The following is a 20,811-nucleotide window of genomic DNA, read 5'->3' on the forward strand; positions in this document are numbered from 1 at the left end:
ACAGAGGCTAACAGAAGCTAACTGTAATGCTACTGGCAGATCAGCATATCCTGAAGAACTCATCGCTGTGTGGTTGTCATCAGTCAGAACTGAGCTTCTCTGGCTCATATTTGACTCCTTTCATAACATTTTACAGAGTAAATAGTAGGTAGTAAATAGGTGGACGTTTCTCTTTGATAGAACAGAACTCGGTTCACTGCAATTGGTGACTTTACTGGTTTCAATGGTAAAAAAATATACCCAGTGAAACACAGAAGCAGTTTACTGTATAAATTCCATTCTGTTAACATTATTCATCATAAGCACTTTGTGTGTCACATGGTTATGAAATCACACTAACTGTTTTTTGACTAAGAAGAAATGCTACACTTCTACTACAGTGCTTCTGGTATTTGCTGTATTGTAATTCTGTTTTTCCCACTCCGGCATCATCACTGTGGAATTTCTTTCTGCCTCTGTGTCTGGACATATAAGGTCATAATTCTTACTTTATAATCTGGTTTTCTTAGCTGCGTCAGAAGACAATGGCTCATTGACGGGCTGATCTGAAAGGGCAGACAGCCATGCAATGATTAGTCCAAAAGAAGTCTACAAAAGCATTCTTTTAAAATAAACATGCAGCATGTATGCTTTCAGGGGTGCTTAATATTTAGTTTTTGCAATTATGAGAATATTTCAGATTTCTCACCTGGTTCAAAACCTTAAATTAGAAAATCCCAGTAAGCTAGAATAAGCAGTTTGAAGCAGAGTTTTACAGAAACGCACATACTAAAATGTAGATGGGACCAAGATTCATGCATGATCTCCCAGGTTTTGTTCAAAGAAAGCCTTGAGGTGAATGTGAGTGTGCTGCTATTTTTCTGACTTTTTAGAAATCACCTGATGTTGCATCAGTGCGGGTTTTTTCTCCTCGTAGCATTTCAGTTCATGAAATTGCAAATTGTAGTCCTAATGGTGCATATGGGTACATATGTGTATGATATGACTTTCTGTATTTCCATTACGCACGGGTGAGTGAATCTGTGTGTGTGCCTGAGCCCAGAGTTCAGTGTTGATATGCTGCATATTTCCTGTGTTGACAGAGAGAAAGCATATTCATAAAATGATTGATGTTTTTGTTTTTGCAAGAGAAAAATAAAAAAAGATGGAAAAACAGACACAGATGTAGAAAGTGACAAAGATCAAAATATTGGTCCTTGCAAGTGTGCTCACAGAAACTGAAGATATGCTTGCATGTACCCAGCTGGCTCTGTTTCTCTGTGACGCTGACCCGTTCTAGTGGACTCACTTTCAGTCAGGGAAGAAAATGGTTTGGTTGCAGGAAGAAAAGTAACTCAAAGGATGTGGCCACACCGAGGTCCCACTCCTAGCTTGTTACAGATGACTGGGCAAGACTGTATTAACTCATTGTAACAGTTGACACAAATAGTCTTAACCGTAAGAACGTTATTTTAACCAAAACCATTAACTTTTCAAAGTAAAATATGTCAAACTGCTTTTTTGCATTCATCAGTGCAGACGTCTAAGATTGCACCGTCTTAGTCAGTGTGTTGCACACACATCATTGCTTGCTGGCTAGCCCCTGTGGTTCGTGGATAGTGAAATGTGAGATCAAAAAATGTGGGGTGGCTGTATCTCAGGTGGTAGAGGTCAGCTACTAACCGGAAGGTTGGTGGTTCCATCCCAGTCTGCATGGGCAAGATACTGACCCCATGTTCCTCTCCCATGTGAATGTGTATGAATGTTAGATAGGGAGCTAAGTGCTTGTGTGAATGGGTCTGATTGGGTGAATGAATTTGTTGTGTAAAGCGCTTTGAGTGCTCAGACTAGAAAAGCGCTGTATAAGAATCAGTCCATTTACCATCAAGAGGGTAAAGGACCATCTCAAGGTGACAAGCAACCACATATCCCTGGCCAACTTCAACTGTGACTTTTTATTTGACAAATTTAAGAAATCCAATGTTAGCCACTTAAAACTGCCCCTCAGCCTAAATCCACAGTGTCCTTGTTGTTGCAGCACATGTAGCATTCCCACTGATTTTCCCTTTTCTGCTACAGGTTAATGTGTGCATGCTTGTCAGTGCTGTATTTCTCTCCAGTGTAACAGTGTCAAATCTCATTTTCTCAGCTGAGATTAAATTACATTAATATTGTAATTGTAGCCGAACTAGAGGACCAGGGGCAAGTTTTCATTTAGGATGGCGTGTTTTTCCTTATTGATCATCAGGACGGCCGTTTGATGATGATGATGTCTTTATCCTGTCTTCCTTCTCTCACCCGGTCACAGCAGATGGCCCCGCCCCTCCCTGAGTCTGGTTCTGTCGGAGGTTTCTTCCTGTTAAAAGGGAGTTTTTCCTTCCCACTGTCGCCAAAGTGCTTGCTCATAGGGGGTCATATGATTGTTGGGTTTTTCTCTGTAATATAAAGCGCCTTGAGGTGACTGTTGTTGTGATTTGGCGCTGTATAAATAAAATAAAATTGAATTGATGTCATTTAGTGTTATATATGTCTTATGAGTCACTCCATCTCAAATCATCACAGACCGTATTCTGCTCGGCCGCCTCTTGATTTACCTGAAAATTGTACAGTTTGAAATTTGCATATATATGTGTGTGTGTATGTTTCAGGTCTTTGTTTTCATACTGAGCCAATATTCAAACATATCTTATGGAAAAAAGAATAAAACCAATGATGTAAAGTTTCCTAACATTCTACTAAAACTGACAGAAGAAAGCTGGTGTAGTGTGTGTGAATAGGAAATCGTTGTATTTCAGAGTAATTCACAATAAAAGATGCAGAGTACTTTTTGACATTAAATTCTTGGTCACAAAAATGAAGAAGGAAAAACTTCATTCAGCTTCCGAGTTCAATCAGCAAATATGACAAATTGTTTAAAAAAATAAAAAAATCTGTTTTTATGCGAGTTGAAGAAAATTCTGGAGTTTCCAGATGGTGCTCTAATTATAACTGAGAAAATAATTTTGTTAAATATATGCATGTTTTTTTCATATTGGGAGCCACGCTGTAGGCGTGCACACAGCACACATGAAAGCACGACATGCTGGAGGCGGGCTGACCATTTACACAATCAAAAACATCTACATCCAAATCTCAGACTAACATTTCTGACCTATGAGAAAATTCTAACCTGTTTATCGAACTATCTGAAAAATTAAGTTAATTATCGGTTTGTGCGTATTTTCTGAATTTCCCAGAGGAACCCACCCGAGGGATTAATAAAGTTTTATCTAATCTAATCTAATCTAATTTTTCATTTGTATCATTTTGCCTAAATGTGGCATTTTTGTATGATTTATTCTGGGTTTACAGAAAACACACTGATGAAGAAATCTCCACACTCAAACTCATGTCTTGAGTATGATACAGTTGGTAGTACAGAGTTAGCATCCATACGTCCCACAGTTATGCTCATTATTTTCCAATAAGAGTCTCTTACTCTGTTTGTTATGTTGGCATATCTGCAATAATCATCTAAAACCTTGTTTCCTTTTGCTTTTGTTTTCTGTGTGCATGTGTGGCTCTCTGCCTACCTACTTTGTGTGTGTGTGTGTGTGTGTGTGTGTGTGTGTGTGTGTGTGTGTGTGTGTGTGTGTGTGTGTGTGTGTGTGTGTGTGTGTGTGTGTGTGTGTGTGTCAGTATGGACCGGATCCAGCAGCTGAGACGAGAATACCAGCAAGCTAGAAGAGAAGGAATGGTGCCGCCATATGAAGAGTTGGACCCACGACGCAGAGGCCATGAAAACGACCCACACAGGGTAAGCAGCACAGTGACACACACACACACACACACACACACACACACACACACACACACACACAGAGATCACAGTGCTGTGTGTGTGAGGTTTCTTATTCTCTATCAGAATGATCACTGCTTTTATTGCGGCTGTCGAGTGATGAAGGCCCTTTAGCTGTCAGTCGCAAGGTGCTCTTTGACGTGAACGGCTCCCGTGGGCATTGAGCCGATGGGACTGATATGATCCACTTTTCATGAGGATGACACACACGGAGGAGATAAGTAGAGGTTTTATGCGCTTGTCGTTCGGCAGGTAGTGTTTTTCAAATCACAAATTCACATCCAGGCACATTCACGTCTGCGCTCAGATTGGCTGAGTCACGCTGGAAGACGCCGAGGAGCACGTCTGCGATGCCGTAATAATGTTAAATTATTAATGTGCTAACAAGAACTCACCTCCCACGTTAGCACCAGGTGTCACCCTGCAATGACTGCGCTTGCCACCGTTGCAAATGAAGTGCATGCAAATATGTTGTGGACTGAACAAAGCCGCTGGTTTAGCACATCAACGTTTCTGCTTTCTCTCCTGCTCCTTTAGGTCCTCATGCAGTAACTGTCTGATTATACAGGTGCTGCAAGTTTTAACAGTTTAACAAAAAAAACTCACAACTAATGTCTGGATGAGTAAACCTGAGTCAGCTCAGTGGATCGTGTCCCCGACTGCTGTTATTAACATACAGAAACACGACACACAGAGTGGGAAACAAGCCAGAGGCCCGTCGCCGTGACTCTGAGGAAAGAAACAGTTTCCTTCTTCACCAAGGAGCTGAAATTAATCTGCTATAACAAACAGATAGGTTTATTGCAGCAATCACAGTTTAACTGCCGTACCGTGAACTTTACTTCTGTGTACACAGACGCTGTCAACATTCATTATAGCCAGCTTAAAACATAAAAAGGATAATTAATACATGCAGTCGGGCTGGGCGATGTCACGACTACGAGGTGGCACATTAACCACATCTGCGTGTGGGTGTGTGCGTGGGAAAATGTAAAGATCCGGGCAGTATTGCGTTTGGCACCGTTCCCTATGGGCGGCGCGGCGCTGCAGTGGTTAGCGCTGCTGCCTCACAGCCGGAGAGGTTTGAACCCGCTCATCATCCGTGGCCTCTCTCCCTGGAGTTTGCATTCTTCTGGCTGTGCCTGTTTTCCAGTCCATTTGCAGCTTTAGCTGGACAGACGCTTTAGGAAATGGACGGGTGGATCATTTGGAACAAAAACAAGCTGATAATAAAAGTTTGTTTTAAAGTTATTTTTTTAGAAATCTGTGACTTTTTAAAGTAATGAAATTACCATGATTGATTAGGAATTTGATCGCCTGTGTCACTGCATCTAAACAGCTTGCTTATCCAGACTTATGCTCGGCTCCCGCTTTAATTCACATCTAAAAGTAATTTGGTTTGTGACCCGCCGGGGGCAATCGTCTTTCCCCTCCGATCGATAGCCTCGCATTACACTCTTCCCTGCCTCCAAATAAGAAAACTTTGTTGCCGTTTATATAGCAGAGCGTGAGAGCAATTAGCATGCTTCAGAGGTGCAAATGAAGTTTGAAGTGTGAAAGTTGGAAGAAAGACCAGTAGCGGTTGCCACGGCACCTAACGAGCCCCTCTCATTACGGATGATGCATTTATTAATTAAAGCATAAGCGATTATTTACCTGACTGGCTCTCTGTCGCAAGGTTGGGGAGAGAAGTAATGCTTATGGAGGTGAGCTGGTGGCTAATTCAGCTCCACTTCTCTTGGTTTGTTTTTCTTCTGATGTGTGTTTTTATAGGATTGGCTGAATGGCTTTGAGAAATAAATGAAATGAAAAGTAAAGTGTGGAGCGACCGAGACCAAAAACACTGATAAAGGCAGAGAGAGAGAGAGAGTGCCCATCTTGCATTTTTGCCACAGTGGGCTCGACGAGTTTCCTCTTCTTCTTTTTCCCCTATGGCTCCATTACCATTTCACTGATTCATGGTTATGGGTTAGCTGTCTCCGCTAGCAAAATTATGTTTTGCTAAAAACAATTATCAAGCAACAAAAGCCACACCACAACTGTTTCCAAGTGAGCGCAGTGTGTGTGTGTGTGTGTGTGTGTGTGTGTGTGTGTGTGTGTGTGTGTGTGTGTGTGTGTGTGTGTGTGTGTTTTGGAAGACAACAACAGACTTTCTCCCTAAGGAGACGGGGAACTAAATCAACAGGGCGCTGTTGTGTTGTCCCACACACACATTTACACACAGTTATTCACACAGACTACTGTACACAAACCAATTGTTATGGTGGGTGGTGTGACACAGACTTTATTATTAGATTAAATTATAATGAGCAACCATCAGATAATTTTGCCGTACTTTGGGTTTACATATGCGTGCTCATTTACAGTTAGTCGTTTAATTACTAATGCTGTTTTTGTTATGTGAGGCAAAACGAAACGACCTCAGGTTTCAAATTTAAATCTGCCTACTCACTGAGCTGGTTTGTTTTCCTACCGCCGTAACCTCTTCACCGCACCCGCGTCATGTCAAGGCGATATATATATATATGTACACACATATATATATCTATATAACCATCATGGAAGGACAGGCCCCTGCACGGTATGTACCACCGGCAGATAGAGGAGGTGGCTGATATCCAGAAATCCTACCAGTGGCTGGACAAAGCTGGACTGAAAGACAGCACAGAGGCACTAATCATGGCAGCACAAGAACAAGCTCTGAGTACAAGATCCATAGAGGCTGGGGTCTATCACACCAGGCAAGACCCCAGGTGCAGGCTGTGTAAAGATGCCCCAGAGACAATCCAGCACATAACAGCAGGGTGCAAGATGCTAGCAGGCAAGGCATACATGGAGCGCCATAACCAAGTGGCCGGGCATAGTGTACAGGAACATCTGTGCCGAGTATAACCTGGAAGTCCCAAGGTCAAAATGGGAGATGCCCCAAGGGTGATGGAGAATGACCGAGCTAAGATCCTGTGGGACTTCCAGATACAGACGGACAAAATGGTGGTGGCTAACCAACCGGACATAGTGGTGGTAGACAAACAGGAGAAGACGGCCGTAGTGATCAATGTAGCGGTTCCGAATGACAGCAATATCAGGAAGAAGGAACACGAGAAGCTGGAGAAATACCAAGGGCTCAGAGAAGAGCTCGAGAGGATGTGGAGGGTGAAGGTGACGGTGGTCCCCGTGGTAATCGGAGCACTAGGTGCGGTGACTCCCAAGCTAGGCGAGTGGCTCCAGCAGATCCCGGGAACAACATCGGAGATCTCTGTCCAGAAGAGCGCAGTCCTGGGAACAGCTAAGATACTGCGCAGGACCCTCAAGCTCCCAGGCCTCTGGTAGAGGACCCGAGCTTGAAGGATAAACCGCCCGTAGGGGCGTGCTGGGTGTTTTTTTTTATTTTTTATATATATATATATATGTAGATATAGATAGATATATATATATATATATACAGAAGATGACCAAAGTTCTGCAGAATGTCCCATCATCATATTAAAACACAGAATGCACAAAACCAAACAGCATAACAGAAATGGAGCAATAATTCACAGGTGCAGCGATTCTTTAACACTCGCACGTAAATTCAGCAGATTTCATTTTTGTGTCGAGGTCAGACCAAAATCAGTGAAGACTTTATGTTACCCACAAGGTTTTTATGGATCATCTTCAAACTTCACAACAACACACTTGGCTTTGGGGGACACGGGTACGTACCTATGTTGGCTAGGTTAGCACCTTCATTGTTAGCGTCCAGGGTCAAAGTTGACCCTAACAAAAAGTTCAATAAACCATAAGGAGTAATATGTCATATGAAAGGGCATGAGGAGAGCTGTACAACAGACTTTTTATTTTTTCAGTACGACGCCCTATGATGTCACAATCACGCCATAGCATCAAACACAAAGTTTTAGTTTGGCCCTTGTCCTTTGGGAGGGATTTGTGCTCTCTGAGTGTGTTTGCTGTGTAACAGTGGAAATACTGACAGCTGTCACTGGATTACTTTAACGGTAACAATGTAAAAAAACTGTTGGATTATAAGACGAGCTGTGACTCCTCTGCGCTCCCAATAAAGCATCACTGCTTTAAAAGGGACCAATCACTTCTTCAGATTTTGACATAAATATAATTTATATAAAGGTCCGATCCTTCATTTAGAGGCAAACGGGAGACAGGAGATGTCGGCAGGATGACCTCTGTGACCTGGAAGGCAAAGATCTGTGATGTATCGTGGATTAAATCCACGCTTTGAAAACATGCTGTAACATTTTTAATCCACCTGTAAATTTAACATGTAGCCAGTGCAGCTGAGCTAAAACAGCAGCGATGTGAGAATGAGTGGGTGTGGACAGGCCTGCATACAGAGCGTCCAGCTGTGGGGTGATAAGGGCGTGGATTACAGTCTGCAGTCCTTCCTGTATTCTTATATTTATATTAGGAAAGGGCACAGCCTCTGCTGGTTTGATGCTCGTTTATCACAATAATCTCGTGCTTTGTCCATTCTGTGGTTCTAAACAGATTGCATTAATTTATTTCTGTTTTAAAAAATCATATTCTTATAAATGTTATTCATGACTATGAGGTAAAATGAAGAAAAATCCCCCGCCGCTGACCTTTTCCCCTCAAAGAAACACGCTGATTCATTTATCTGCACAAATTTGTATCTTTGTCGTCGTTTCTGTTTCTTCCTTCTCGTTCGTGTAACTTCTAAAAATGTCTGTTTCCTGTCGATCGTCCCCGCCGTGCCGGTGCAGATGTGCTTCCTGAAGCTTGACATTTGCAGAAGTTTGTGCTAAATTTGACAAAGTCCTCTATTTCCTGCACTCCCTGAAAATGCCTGTCAAATTCTATAACCGCTGAGCTCATCCACTTCTCTGATGATGACTCTATCCTCTTCGTCACAGTTGCTAGGCAATGCGGTTCACTTGCATTTGCCTTTTTAATGCCGTGTTCGTTGCGCCAACTTGACAGGCTCTCCAGCGCTAAATGTTGCTGCTGTAGCTGCATTCTTGTGTGCGAGCTGAACTTCAGCTTCATCTTATTAACCGTGCTGGGGCGGAGGGAGTCGTCCGCTCTGGATTTGGGGTATTTTGAGGTCTGTTGGTGTTAAAGTGTTTTTGCCAGAACAGCAGATCGGTGACAAGTAAAACTGATTTTTCTGCCTTTGATCAAACCGAACAAGTCCTGTTATCGGTTAGACGTGTAGCTTCTTTGTAGTTTTATTTCTTTGCTTTCCTTTGAATAGAATTAGTTGCAGGTAATATTTAAAAGGAGAGGTCACTGTTACCTTTAACAGCTTCAGAGAGACACATGGAGTAGATTCAGTTTTATTGTTATTGGCAGCGAAGATCAAAAGTGAAAGAAGCTCATGAAAAATTGCTCATCTATGCCGCCTCTGAATGTTGCCCGTGCACGTGTATAATAGGACTTTTTATCATATCCTGTTGATGCAGCCTGAGTTCCCTCCACTCTTATAACCATGTCCGGTCCTGTACATAGACGGGGGTGTCTGTGTGTGGGTGTGGGTGAGCGTATTTTCTGCGATTGTTTGTCTTTTTTGGTTCAAGGTTCCAGTCCTCTGAACTGCCTCCAGTATTTTCTCCAACCTCGTCAGAAAAAGGCACACCATTGTGTGATTCACAGTAGAATTTGGGAAAATCCCAGCGCAGTAATTCCCAGAACCTTTCCCACATAAAAACATATCTTGTTTTTTGGCCCATTCTACATTCACTCTGTCTGCCGCTTTCTCACTTTTACTTATTTGTCTGACACCTCGACTCTGTTTACAGCGACATACGCAGGTTTGTAGCATTAGGTGGGAATTAAACCCACCGTCCATTTCAACGAAATCAGGAAGGTTTTGGCAGTTTGGGGTTTTCCCCACATTTAACCTCCAAGTTATCCTGAGCCCATCCTTAGCAGACAGAAGCTTTAAACAGGTCACAAACACTGGGACACATTAACAACCTTCTCACCGTGTTCAGACATTTTAATGGCATGCTGTGGGAAAATGTGTCACGTTAGTCACGAGTTTCAGACGCCTGACTAACATAAACACAGTTTTCCTGCTGTGGAGGCAGCGTGAACAGAGCATGTTAGTGAAATACTTCCTCCCATGTTTAACGTGCAGTGTTAACGAAAAGATCTCTGCTTTCACAGGTAAACGTTTATCCATCCCTGCAGTGTCACATCTCACTGTCTGCTGTTTATCTGTGATCCAGCTCCATCAGGAAGTCCTGCAGTCAGTCACCACTGGGCCTGTCACATGTTTAGTTTAAGTCACCCAGGTTATTATAGAAAACTAACCTAGATGAAAAAATATTCTAGTTGACTAAAATAAAAATTATATAGAAGAATAGAGAGGGAGTGGTGTTAAATGACTAACCTTAGTTGTAGAAATCTCTGCCATGTTTTTAACATCTGTACTAGTTTTCTTAAATCTCACCTCTGACATATGTCTCCCAAACAATAATGATTAAAATGACTAAAACTAACTAAAAAATAAGTAAAAATAGACGTTTTTCAATCAATAAAATAAAATCCACTTTGTAAACTGAGCTGGATTAAAAACAAAAACATCAAAAATAAAATAAAAACTAATTATGATAAATGGACTGATTCTTATATAGTAATGTTTTACTCCACTCGACCACTCAAATCATTTTATACAACATTTTATCTCCAAATGAAGATTTTGGCCTGATGAATAAATCACAACCACCAGAATCCAATATCGAGTCCATCGTGTAGTCGTCCTTCAGAATATTGTGTTTGTCCTTTCACAGTCGTGCCAGGGCATGAGTCTGTACTAACACACACACACACACACACACACACACACACACACACACACACACCTACCTTCCCTTTGTGACCTTGAAACGCTTCATTTTAGAAATTATAAACAGGAAATGTTCGTGTTTCCTTGAGTGTTGTATAGGTGAACGGGATTAAACCCCAAATCTCTGTTAGTGAGAAAGAACAGCACTAAACCTTGTAGCAGAGCCGGCAGGGTTAAGAGAGATGCTCGTAGCCCCTCATCCCTCCTGCATCTTCTTCCTCCTAATATAATTTTCTATCACATTCACTTTGGTTCATGGCCTTTGAGGATGTTTTCTCTCTAAACCTCAATGTTTCCCATTTTTCCACTTTAATAAGAGTTGCATCGTTTTTTTCTATTAAATATGACATTGAGAAATAAAATGCTCTTGTTGGTGGGCTGAGTTGATCAATAGCTCCATCCATTTAGACTCATCTCCAAGCAATTGGACACGGCAGAATATGGAAACATGAAAAACAAGAGTTGTGCTGTTCTGCATCCTGACCAGGCCACAGCTAAGCCCTGATACCAGAGCGCTGCACTGCTGCTAGCAGACACTGTGATAATAGAAGGAACGGAGTTTAAGGGGGTGTGGTCTCTACATCTGCACAAATAAATCCACATCAAAAGACATGCATGGAAAATAACGTGCATGTATCGATACCAAAAAATCTACATTCAAACATGGAAAAAGACATAAGTAACACATGCAGGCAGTTTCAGGAGCAGTCGTGCTATTGCATGCTGCACATAGACACTCTGCCGAATGCTTATATTAAAACCACAGGTGGTTTTCTCATGGAAAAACACATAAAACCTATTGCAGAGTTCATATTCTCTAATATTCTCTCTCCGCAGCCTTAATATAATAAAGTTATATTAAATTGCAGCTCAGTTATATGAGACAGTCTCTGTCAGTGAGTACTTTCCCCGTGCTGTGCATTTTTGCAGAAAAGGTCTTTTATTTACTTCACTGACAGATTCAAGCAAGAATTGAACCGCTTATAAATTTCACCCATTGCACAAATTGGATAAAGTTTAGTGTTTGGCATCTCTGGAGTAAAGCAATGTAAATTAATAATCTGACACATCAGCATTATTCCAGAAACAGCGTGGTAAGACCTGCAGTCCTTTGTTGGCTTTGCTGAATACATAACTGGCTGACTGGCTGCATAAAGAAATGAATGCTAATAAAGGAGATACACTGTGTCAGGCTGCTCGCACAAGCTGCTCTGCAAAGGTTGTGTGAGACGCACAACATCCCAGCCAGTAGCACGTGATCGCACACCTCCATCCACAGTCACAGTGTGCAGACAGTCAGAGATGTTTCCTATATGATCACGAGACTGAGCCCAGAGCTGATTCTCACTCAGGCCTTATAAGGACAAGTAGACCATTGGAACGGCACAAATGTGCTGAATCTAATGGAACAGAAGGGAAACTGGGATTACACCAATGGCCCAGAACAACTGTTTGCTGGAAAGAAGGAAGAGAAATGACACAAACAATAAGACGAGAGAGACAAAGTGTCTGCAGAGCAGACGTTCTACATTACTGAGCAGGATTTGACTTCTATATGTGGTTTCTTCTGTATAACAGAAGGTCAAAGAGAGCCCATTTACTGTGATCGTTCCTAACCTAGGACTTCCTGCTGAGTATTGTCAGGAATAGAAATATTGTCCTGCTATTAGTTGCTGCTATTTTTATAATCATCATTAACATTTCAGTATTAATAGTGAGGTTGCAGTTAGATGCATTCAGATGTTCAAATATATGGTTATAGCCTTTATTACAGGTCCAAAGAAGAACCATTTTAAATGGTTCTGTTGAATCTATAATTTAAATGTTATTAATGCTTTTATGATCTCTGTGTAGAGGGCAGAGACAGGACAATACTCTCTGTGCCAAAATGAGACAGGAAACAAAACGCGTCTGCAGAGCATGTTTTGCAGAAGTGAAACTGAAGCCAGAAGTTTAAGTGCAAGGGTGTTTAGTATGCATTTATTGCGGATTAAGCCTTAAGCAGTTGTGGTAGATTGAAACAGTTGTTTATATATTTCACATATAAGTCAAGATCATTACACACAGGATGGCCTTAGCCTGGTTGGTTGCTTAAGTTGAGGTCAACTAAGGTTCAGAAAGCAGATGCAAACTCTGCACGTACACACAGACAAATAGTGAGAGGTCATGACACGTACGTAGCATACACTGCAGACACATACACACAGAAATGCAGAAGTGTGCCGACGTACTTAGAGGAAGTGCACCAGACGAGCGACAGCGAAGAGGGAAGCACCGACCCGAAGACAATGTTTTTAGAGCAATGTTAAAGGTCAGGGAACATTTTGTGGTTTGGATTGACGTAAGCTGTACTATTGTCTATTTTTGTAAAAGAGGGGCTTTGTTATTGTACCCATATAAAACCTTGTCTCATGATTGTAAGTTCAGTTCAACACTGATTGGGTTGTTGAACTCACACATGTGTTCATTAAAATGCCGTCTAAATTGCACACGCCTGGATCTGTGGTTTTATGGATTCTTCTCTCAACATTGAACCCTAACATTTGGGGCTCGTTCCGTGAGAGAGAGGGAATGTTGGGGTTTTGGTGAGATCCGGGGTCCGTGGTAATTGGACGGCAGACGGTAATCAGTGGTGAAAGTGAGCAGGCATTCCCCGGGCATTTAAAGGTAAGACACTGCCTGTTGAAATATATTTCAAAAGGTGTCACATTGGGCATGTCAAATTAAAGTCTACTCACTGGAATTACTGGTAAATGTCTGTTTTTAATTTTGGCGAAATTTTGATGAAGTTTACCGGTTGAAGTAATGATAATGAAGTATAAGTGACAGTACTGAGTAATGAGAATAAAGGAATGAAAAGAGAATTAAAGCAGTTGGACTGCGGGTGAACTTTAGAATGATAGGGAATTTGGTCATTGTGTGGGTTCAAGTCCCATTGGTTATGCAACCCTTAAGAACTTTCTCGGAGGTGACGCCTCCCTGCTGGATAGAGAAATCTATCCTTCACCTAGCGATGACTAGGGATAGTTTCGGCAACATCCGAAGAGGACTGGGGAATCTCTAAAACTGTTGAGGGTTGTCCTCAATCTTAATCCTGTGTTGGGTGTAGATTGTTGTTTCAAATTATTCTAAATTTTTCTAGAACGACAGCGGCGCCTGTTAAAGCGCATAGCCCGGACGCTGCGATCCCTCCTCGATGCGGACGCCACATTGTTGACCTACCGGCGAGTAGGGTTAGCTCGGTTTGGCTTGACCGTGGGGTACAGGGCATCCTGAGATAAGCTAGGGGTTCAAGTCCCCTATTCTTGCGCTTTTTGGCTACGATAAATTTGGTTAGGGCATTAGCAATCGGGCCACCGTCAGGGACGGAATACTGGCTAAAATTGGTCGCAAAAAGTCAGGGACTTTTATCGGTCGGACCGTTATGGATAAATTTGTCGAAATTTATAGGATTTAAGAGGCCTAAAAAAATCTGTGCAGTTGTAATTTAAGACGCCTGTAATATAAAATATGAGATCTATGAGTAGGATCAGTCTCTGTGTCAGTCATGCACAGCCGGAAGTGCACTGATTGTGTGTGTAAATGCAAATGAGCAGCAGTGACGCCAGAGAGGGTGGTTTCAATTTTGAGAGGACTGAGAGCTTTTTGCTAAATGCCTGTATATAAGAGCTTATTATGAGAGTGTAAATACAGTGTGAATATATTAGTGTGGATGCATAGTAAATGACTGAATTTTGATAGATGTATATTTCGTGAGCCATAAATGTTGGTGTGTTTTATTTTTTCAGTTATGTGTGTGGGGAGAAGCCGTGAGGATGATGAGAGGTTTCAGTTTTCTTTTTCTTTTCTTTTGACTTGCTCTTTCTGATCATGGAAGGCATGTCCAAAATACTCGTATGAAAGCGTATTTCGAGTGATTTTAACTGTGTGAGTGCTGTCAGTATTTGATTTGAGTGACTCTGCGTGAGTTCTCTGAGTGAGAGAAAGGCAGTGCGTGTGAGACGATTTATGGCGTCTGAAAGAGGTGAGAACTTTTAAAGGTGTGTATGGAATAAAGGAGTGTGAAATATATTTCTTGGGTGATGAAAAAGTAGGATGTGCTAAAGTTTGAAAGTGTTTTTAATTCAAGAAAACAAAAACAAAGGAGTTAGATTAGTTTGAGGAACAGGAAATATTGCTCTGTGTATCGGGGCTGCAGCAACAGGAAATAGTGAACAGGAACTGTGCATGCCCATATATGGGAACTGAGTGTGTGCAGAAAGAACACAGAGAGACAGACGAGGAAATGGGAGCAAATGAAGCCTTTAAGAAAAAATGAATATAATACTAATTATATGGTCAATACAGGTGGGCGTCTTTCAACTTTGCAACCTTGAGTTCAGCAGCAGAAAAGTAGATTAAAAGAATTGGGAGAATAAGCCAGTTTTGGCTCGAAATTGTGCGGCTGGATCTCTCACTTTGTCCCTGAAGCGGAGAAGAAGTTCAAAGGACAGTCAATCGCCTGATGAAGACCGATAGAACATCGTGAACTTGAATACAGCAGGCAAACGGCAGTGCCACTGATCCATTAACCCTGATGACGACTGACGACCAGCAGCAGCATGTAAGAGTAATGTAACATGTACTGTGAAAATACAGGCTGGGCAGTTGAACAGTGGGATAAAGAATTGTGGAAGAGCACTGGACATTGAGTGATATTTTGCCATGCTGGGACTTAAATCTGAAAGAAAGACTGTAAAGAAACAGAGAAGAAGACAACAGCTGAGTTGAGACTGTGTTTGCTGGAGCTTTGAAGCCCGAACAGGACATTGTGCAGAGAGGACCAGTGAGAGATGAAGCTGGACGAGTTTGACTGCGAGAATATAGGATATAATTGGATTGAAAATTGAAACCTGAACTCATGAATTGTTTAGGGATGTCCACTACAGCATAACAAAGAGGTAAACATTAGAAAAGGTAGGAATAATGAACGAAAATAATTGTCATTACCTTAATGAATAGAAAACACACATACAAATTGTTACATGTGAGATTATTTTTGAAATGAATCAGAAGTGAGATAGTTTGAGTCTAAAGCTCAGTGGTGAAATGCATAAATTAAATATGAATATATCGGATGCAATGAAGAAACAGCTTACACGTAGTGTACATTAACATGAATACATCGCAAGGCAACGAAGAACTCAATGAGTTAATTTAATGAAGAAGCAGTTTACACCCAATTAACATAAAATGCAGGGAAGAACACGCTTACATGCATGGCATAATTGGTGTTTCTGATCAGAGATAGAGAAATGGGTTATTTAACCACTGGTGATAATAATGAAAATGTCTTAGTTTGTTATTTTCAGGGTAAAGCAGACCCAGGCCAATTCTCCAGATGCAGGAGTCTGAAGAAATTACAGGTTAACATGAATGGATATGTTAAGGCAAGTTTCTGGTTGAATTGTTCACAGCATGATGTGTCCAGGAACCTGAAAAGCAAGCCCCAGCTCCTGGCTGAAGACTAGGAGTGCTTTATTTAAGGTGGGAAATCAAAATGTGGGTTAGTAATTGGGGAAAAAAAAAACTGACTGCTTAACTGGAGAGTGGGGAAGAAGTCTGGGAGACTGTGAAGCCATAGATGCAAAATAACATATACCCATACACACACAAACAGAAAATGCATTAACCTTATAAAGACAAGCTCTTGAAGCTTAATGAACAGGTATTGATTTAAAACCTGGCTAAGAACATAAGCATATGCAATGAAGATCTGCTTGCTGCTTGTATGAGTGAGAGAATGGTGTGAATGGTGAATACAATTGATGGAAAGATTTAAAATAGATGGAAAAAACAAAAGAAAAGTGTCTATAAGAGTGACTCAGGAGTGCTCTTGCACTGATTTATCAAAGTAAGTGATTAGTATAGAAAGAAAATGAAAATAATTCAATAACGTGATAAAGTTTAAACATGTATTCCTCTTGTTAAGTTGGCTGTTGAGCTGTGGGTTTATGCAAATTAGCTGGAGTGAGTGAGTGACAAAGACACTTCCTGTGTGCGTGTGTGGCGGAGGCTTTCGGTTCAGTTCAAGAGAGAGCAGTGGCTGTTGAAGAGTATTGGGAGAAATATATAATGGTAAAGTATCAGGATATTTGATTACGGTGGTCAGGTCTGTTCAGAGGGGCAGATTTGGACAGGAAATTTATAATTTAAGGATGATATGTGGTTGAAATTGGTTTTATCTTGTGCTGAATGAAAACGGTCTTTGATCTTTTGACGAGGTTTTCGTGTGTTGAACGGGTGAAATTTAAGATTGTTTCAGATTTTTGAGGCTGTTGTTTTATTTCCAGAGAGGGTGTTTCATTAAGGCAGGGATAGGTCTGAGAGGGGCCCAAAAATTTTTGTAGTAGTAAGTGCACTCAGGAAAAAACCTGTCAGGTGATTTTGTTTGGTACTTTGATGAGCTAATAATCAGCTCTCTTTTTCATTTTTGTTCTAAGCAGGCCTGGAAGAGAGTGAACGGACGGCGCTGACAAAATTACCAAGTCACGAAAATCAGGTGGGCTTTACAGAATTATAATTGATTACAATCAGAGACTGATTGGCGGCAAGTCTCTGTCTAAAAATGGATTGTATCGATTCAATCCAGTCAAAAGTATAGAGAACTATTTTCCTAAACAGGAAAACGAAATAAAACAAATGATTGAGCTCATTTTGCTGATGTGGAGCATCTGATGACGTCGCGAAGGCTGCAGATCAGCAAAAAATATCATGAGTGAATGCATGTGAGTGAATGTGAGTGACTGGACTAAGGTGGGAATGAATAAATGTGGACAGATTTATCATGTGAGGAAAAGAAAGGGATGCTTTGTTTTGCTTTTTGCCATAGGCAGGACAAGTGGGAGACTTAAATCTGGGAGGCTGATTTTGGGATGCTGATGTTTGCTTTGAGAAAATTTCTTTTTACGGGGTTAGATTATGGGATTACATTATATTGTTGGGAGAATGCTAAATGCTAAAAGGGAAACATTGTTTGATGAGATTCAAGTTACCATTAACTGAGGTAACTCAGGATTAATAACTGTTCTGTTCAAGTTTATTTTTGTTATGACATAGACGGGATCATAAGGGAGAGTTGAGTATGAAATGTAAACTACAGGTTTTGTTTTCAGGAAATTCCAAGGATCCAGACCTTGCATGGAGCAACGAGTTGGAGGAGATTTGACATGATGATTAAATTGATTTTGTTCCTTAAACACAGGTTTTCAGGGCTGAAGCAAAACACCGGAGAGGAGAATTGCTGAGCGGTTCTGGGCAATGAAATGACTAACCTTTTTCCTTTTAATTTGTTAAGCTTGGGTGGAGCATGTTGAGTTTTTGCCACATGAGATGTGTCAAAAAGAGAGGGGTTTAAGATTTAATTTGTTTAATGTGAAAGGGTTTTACTAGGATTTTATAACGATTGGGGTTGTTTGATAATTTAGATATGGTAAAACTGAGGCAGAGATTGTTAATTCTAAAGAAAGGAGTAAAATGAACTGAATTCTGTTTAGAAGATAAATTGCTGGGGTTAAAAAGAAGTTGTACACCAAATTAAAGGGGAAATTGTGGGAATAAAGGATATGCTTTGGGGAAAATAGTGAACATTTTATGAGTAGAAAATGTGGGATTTTTTCTTTTGATTTTTAGGATAAGTGGTAACAGTGACATAATGTTAGAATGTTGTTATTTTTAGGGTAGTGGAGAGCTTTTTATGAGGATGTTAAAAGTCTCGCTGACTCAAATGAATAATATTGGAGATTATATATGTAGAAATGATTTTTCATACACATTGCATTTTGGGGCCTTTAACGGAGTTGTGGCTCAGAGAGTCGCCTCTTGAGGGTCATAAACTTTTGGTTAACGTTATGATTAGCCAATCTACTGTGAGAATGACCTGAGTTTTGAAGGATTGCACACGCTTACAGACATACAGAGTTCATCAACACACAGGACAGTATTGATTTGAGGCCTAGGGCCTGAAATTCCTTTAGCTTTTAACTGAATTTGAGTTGGCCCAATAACAAATGACAGAAAGAGGAACTGAATAGGAGTTTTGCTTGTAACTAAACTGAGTGACATATAAAATATTGAGATAACAGATGCAGCTCTAACTTAGTCCTCTTATATAAAAAGCAGTTACAGAATACAGAAATACAGAAAACAGAAGCAAAGGGAGAAAGCTTATATATGTTGGTTAAGTCTGATAAAGTTTAAGTTAGAGGAGGCATTACATTAAAAGCAGCAAAATGAAATAAAATGATATATTCAAACAGGTTATTACCCAGAAAATGGGAGTTCAAAATACTGTTAGAGTTCAGTTTTTAGCTATGATGAAGTTTATCTAGAAGCAATTAACTAGGTGCTTACACTTAGTGATTAAAGTGGTTGTTTTTTCTTTGATCCTTTTAGTAGAATAAGCCGTTATAATGATTTTATGATGATTTTGCTGGTGAGAGGTGACTTTAGATGAGAGGCACTTGCAGCAGCAGGGACAGTTTTGTGCACAGGATGTTGATGATCAGATAAGGAAAAACAGGAAACGTATGACAGCAGTGCTGTAAGACTGTTAGAAAGCTGTAGATTGAGATGAGTGATGTTTAAGATTATATAGGAATAAAAGTCAAAACCAAATACGAAATTAGGTTCATGTTTTGAGAACAATCGAGGAACAGAGTAACTTAGAGCATAGTAGGGAGAAAGTGTTTTGTTTCCTTTGCAGGTGGCCAGATTTCCACTAGAGTGGGACCCAGAAAAGGGACAGACCACTAGAGATTCACAAGTGTAAGGGTCTTTCACCGGGTATGAGTGGGTTCTGGGGTGAGGGAGGAGTGCTGATTGAGCTCTGCTCGCACTCTTATTCTCTCATGCCCCTGATCAACTTTAGGCTCGCTGATACTTTGGTGTGATTAACCTTAAGCATGAGTGTTCTCAAGTGGGAGCTGGCATTTTATTATTAAGACCACCTAGATGACATGAGGTTGTCTGATTTGTTAAGTCACAGGATGCCAAGAGAGGGTCAGAGCTAAGAACAGTGATCCTAAATGTCCATGATGTCTGGGATGGACAGGGGAGCAGTTGAATGGGCCAAGGAGTGACCCAACACACAGTATGGTGACCTCTTGTGGTCAAGAGGTCAAGAGTGGGAGTGTCAGGAATAGAAATATTGTCCTGCTATTAGTTGCTGCTATTTTTATAATCATCATTAACATTTCAGTATTAATAGTGAGGTTGCAGTTAGATGCATTCAGATGTTCAAATATATGGTTATAGCCTTTATTACAGGTCCAAAGAAGAACCATTTTAAATGGTTCTGTTGAATCTATAATTTAAATGTTATTAATGCTTTTATGATCTCTGTGTAGAGGGCAGAGACAGGACAATACTCTCTGTGCCAAAATGAGACAGGAAACAAAACGCGTCTGCAGAGCATGTTTTGCAGAAGTGAAACTGAAGCCAGAAGTTTAAGTGCAAGGGTGTTTAGTATGCATTTATTGCGGATTAAGCCTTAAGCAGTTGTGGTAGATTGAAACAGTTGTTTATATATTTCACATATAAGTCAAGATCATTACACACAGGATGGCCTTAGCCTGGTTGGTTGCTTGCTGAGGTCAACTAAGGTTCAGAAAGCAGATGCAAACTCTGCACGTACACACAGACAAATAGTGAGAGGTCATGACACGTGCGTAGCATACACTGCAGACACATACACACAGAAATGCAGAAGTGTGCCGACGTACTTAGAGGAAGTGCACCAGACGAGCGACAGCGAAGAGGGGAAGCACCGACCCGAAGACAATGTTTTTTAGAGCAATGTTAAAGGTCAGGGAACATTTTGTGGTTTGGATTGACGTAAGCTGTACTATTGTCTATTTTTGTAAAAGAGGGGGGCTTTGTTATTGTACCCATATAAAACCTTGTCTCATGATTGTAAGTTCAGTTCAACACTGATTGGGTTGTTGAACTCACACATGTGTTCATTAAAATGCCGTCTAAATTGCACACGCCTGGATCTGTGGTTTTTATGGATTCTTCTCTCAACATTGAACCCTAACAGTATCGAACCTTTGCATCATTTATAATAACTTGGAGACTTGTCCTGTAAGAAAACTAGTTTAGTTGGAGATAAGCCTGTCAGTATGTA

General features: G+C 40.8%; 1 protein-coding gene across 2 annotated transcripts in view; it reads left to right on the plus strand.

Annotated features, from left to right (window-relative positions):
* Window positions 1-20,811, plus strand: part of pard3bb (par-3 family cell polarity regulator beta b) — a 248,745-nt gene that overhangs the window by 168,192 nt on the left and 59,742 nt on the right. For both annotated transcript variants that reach the window (XM_039600345.1, XM_039600346.1), the window contains exon 22: window positions 3,658-3,775. In XM_039600345.1, coding sequence (XP_039456279.1) covers window positions 3,658-3,775 — 118 coding nt within the window. The remainder of the gene's footprint in view (window positions 1-3,657; window positions 3,776-20,811) is intronic.

The sequence above is a fragment of the Oreochromis aureus genome, linkage group 16 (assembly GCF_013358895.1).
Source record: "Oreochromis aureus strain Israel breed Guangdong linkage group 16, ZZ_aureus, whole genome shotgun sequence".
Lineage (NCBI taxonomy): Eukaryota > Metazoa > Chordata > Actinopteri > Cichliformes > Cichlidae > Oreochromis > Oreochromis aureus.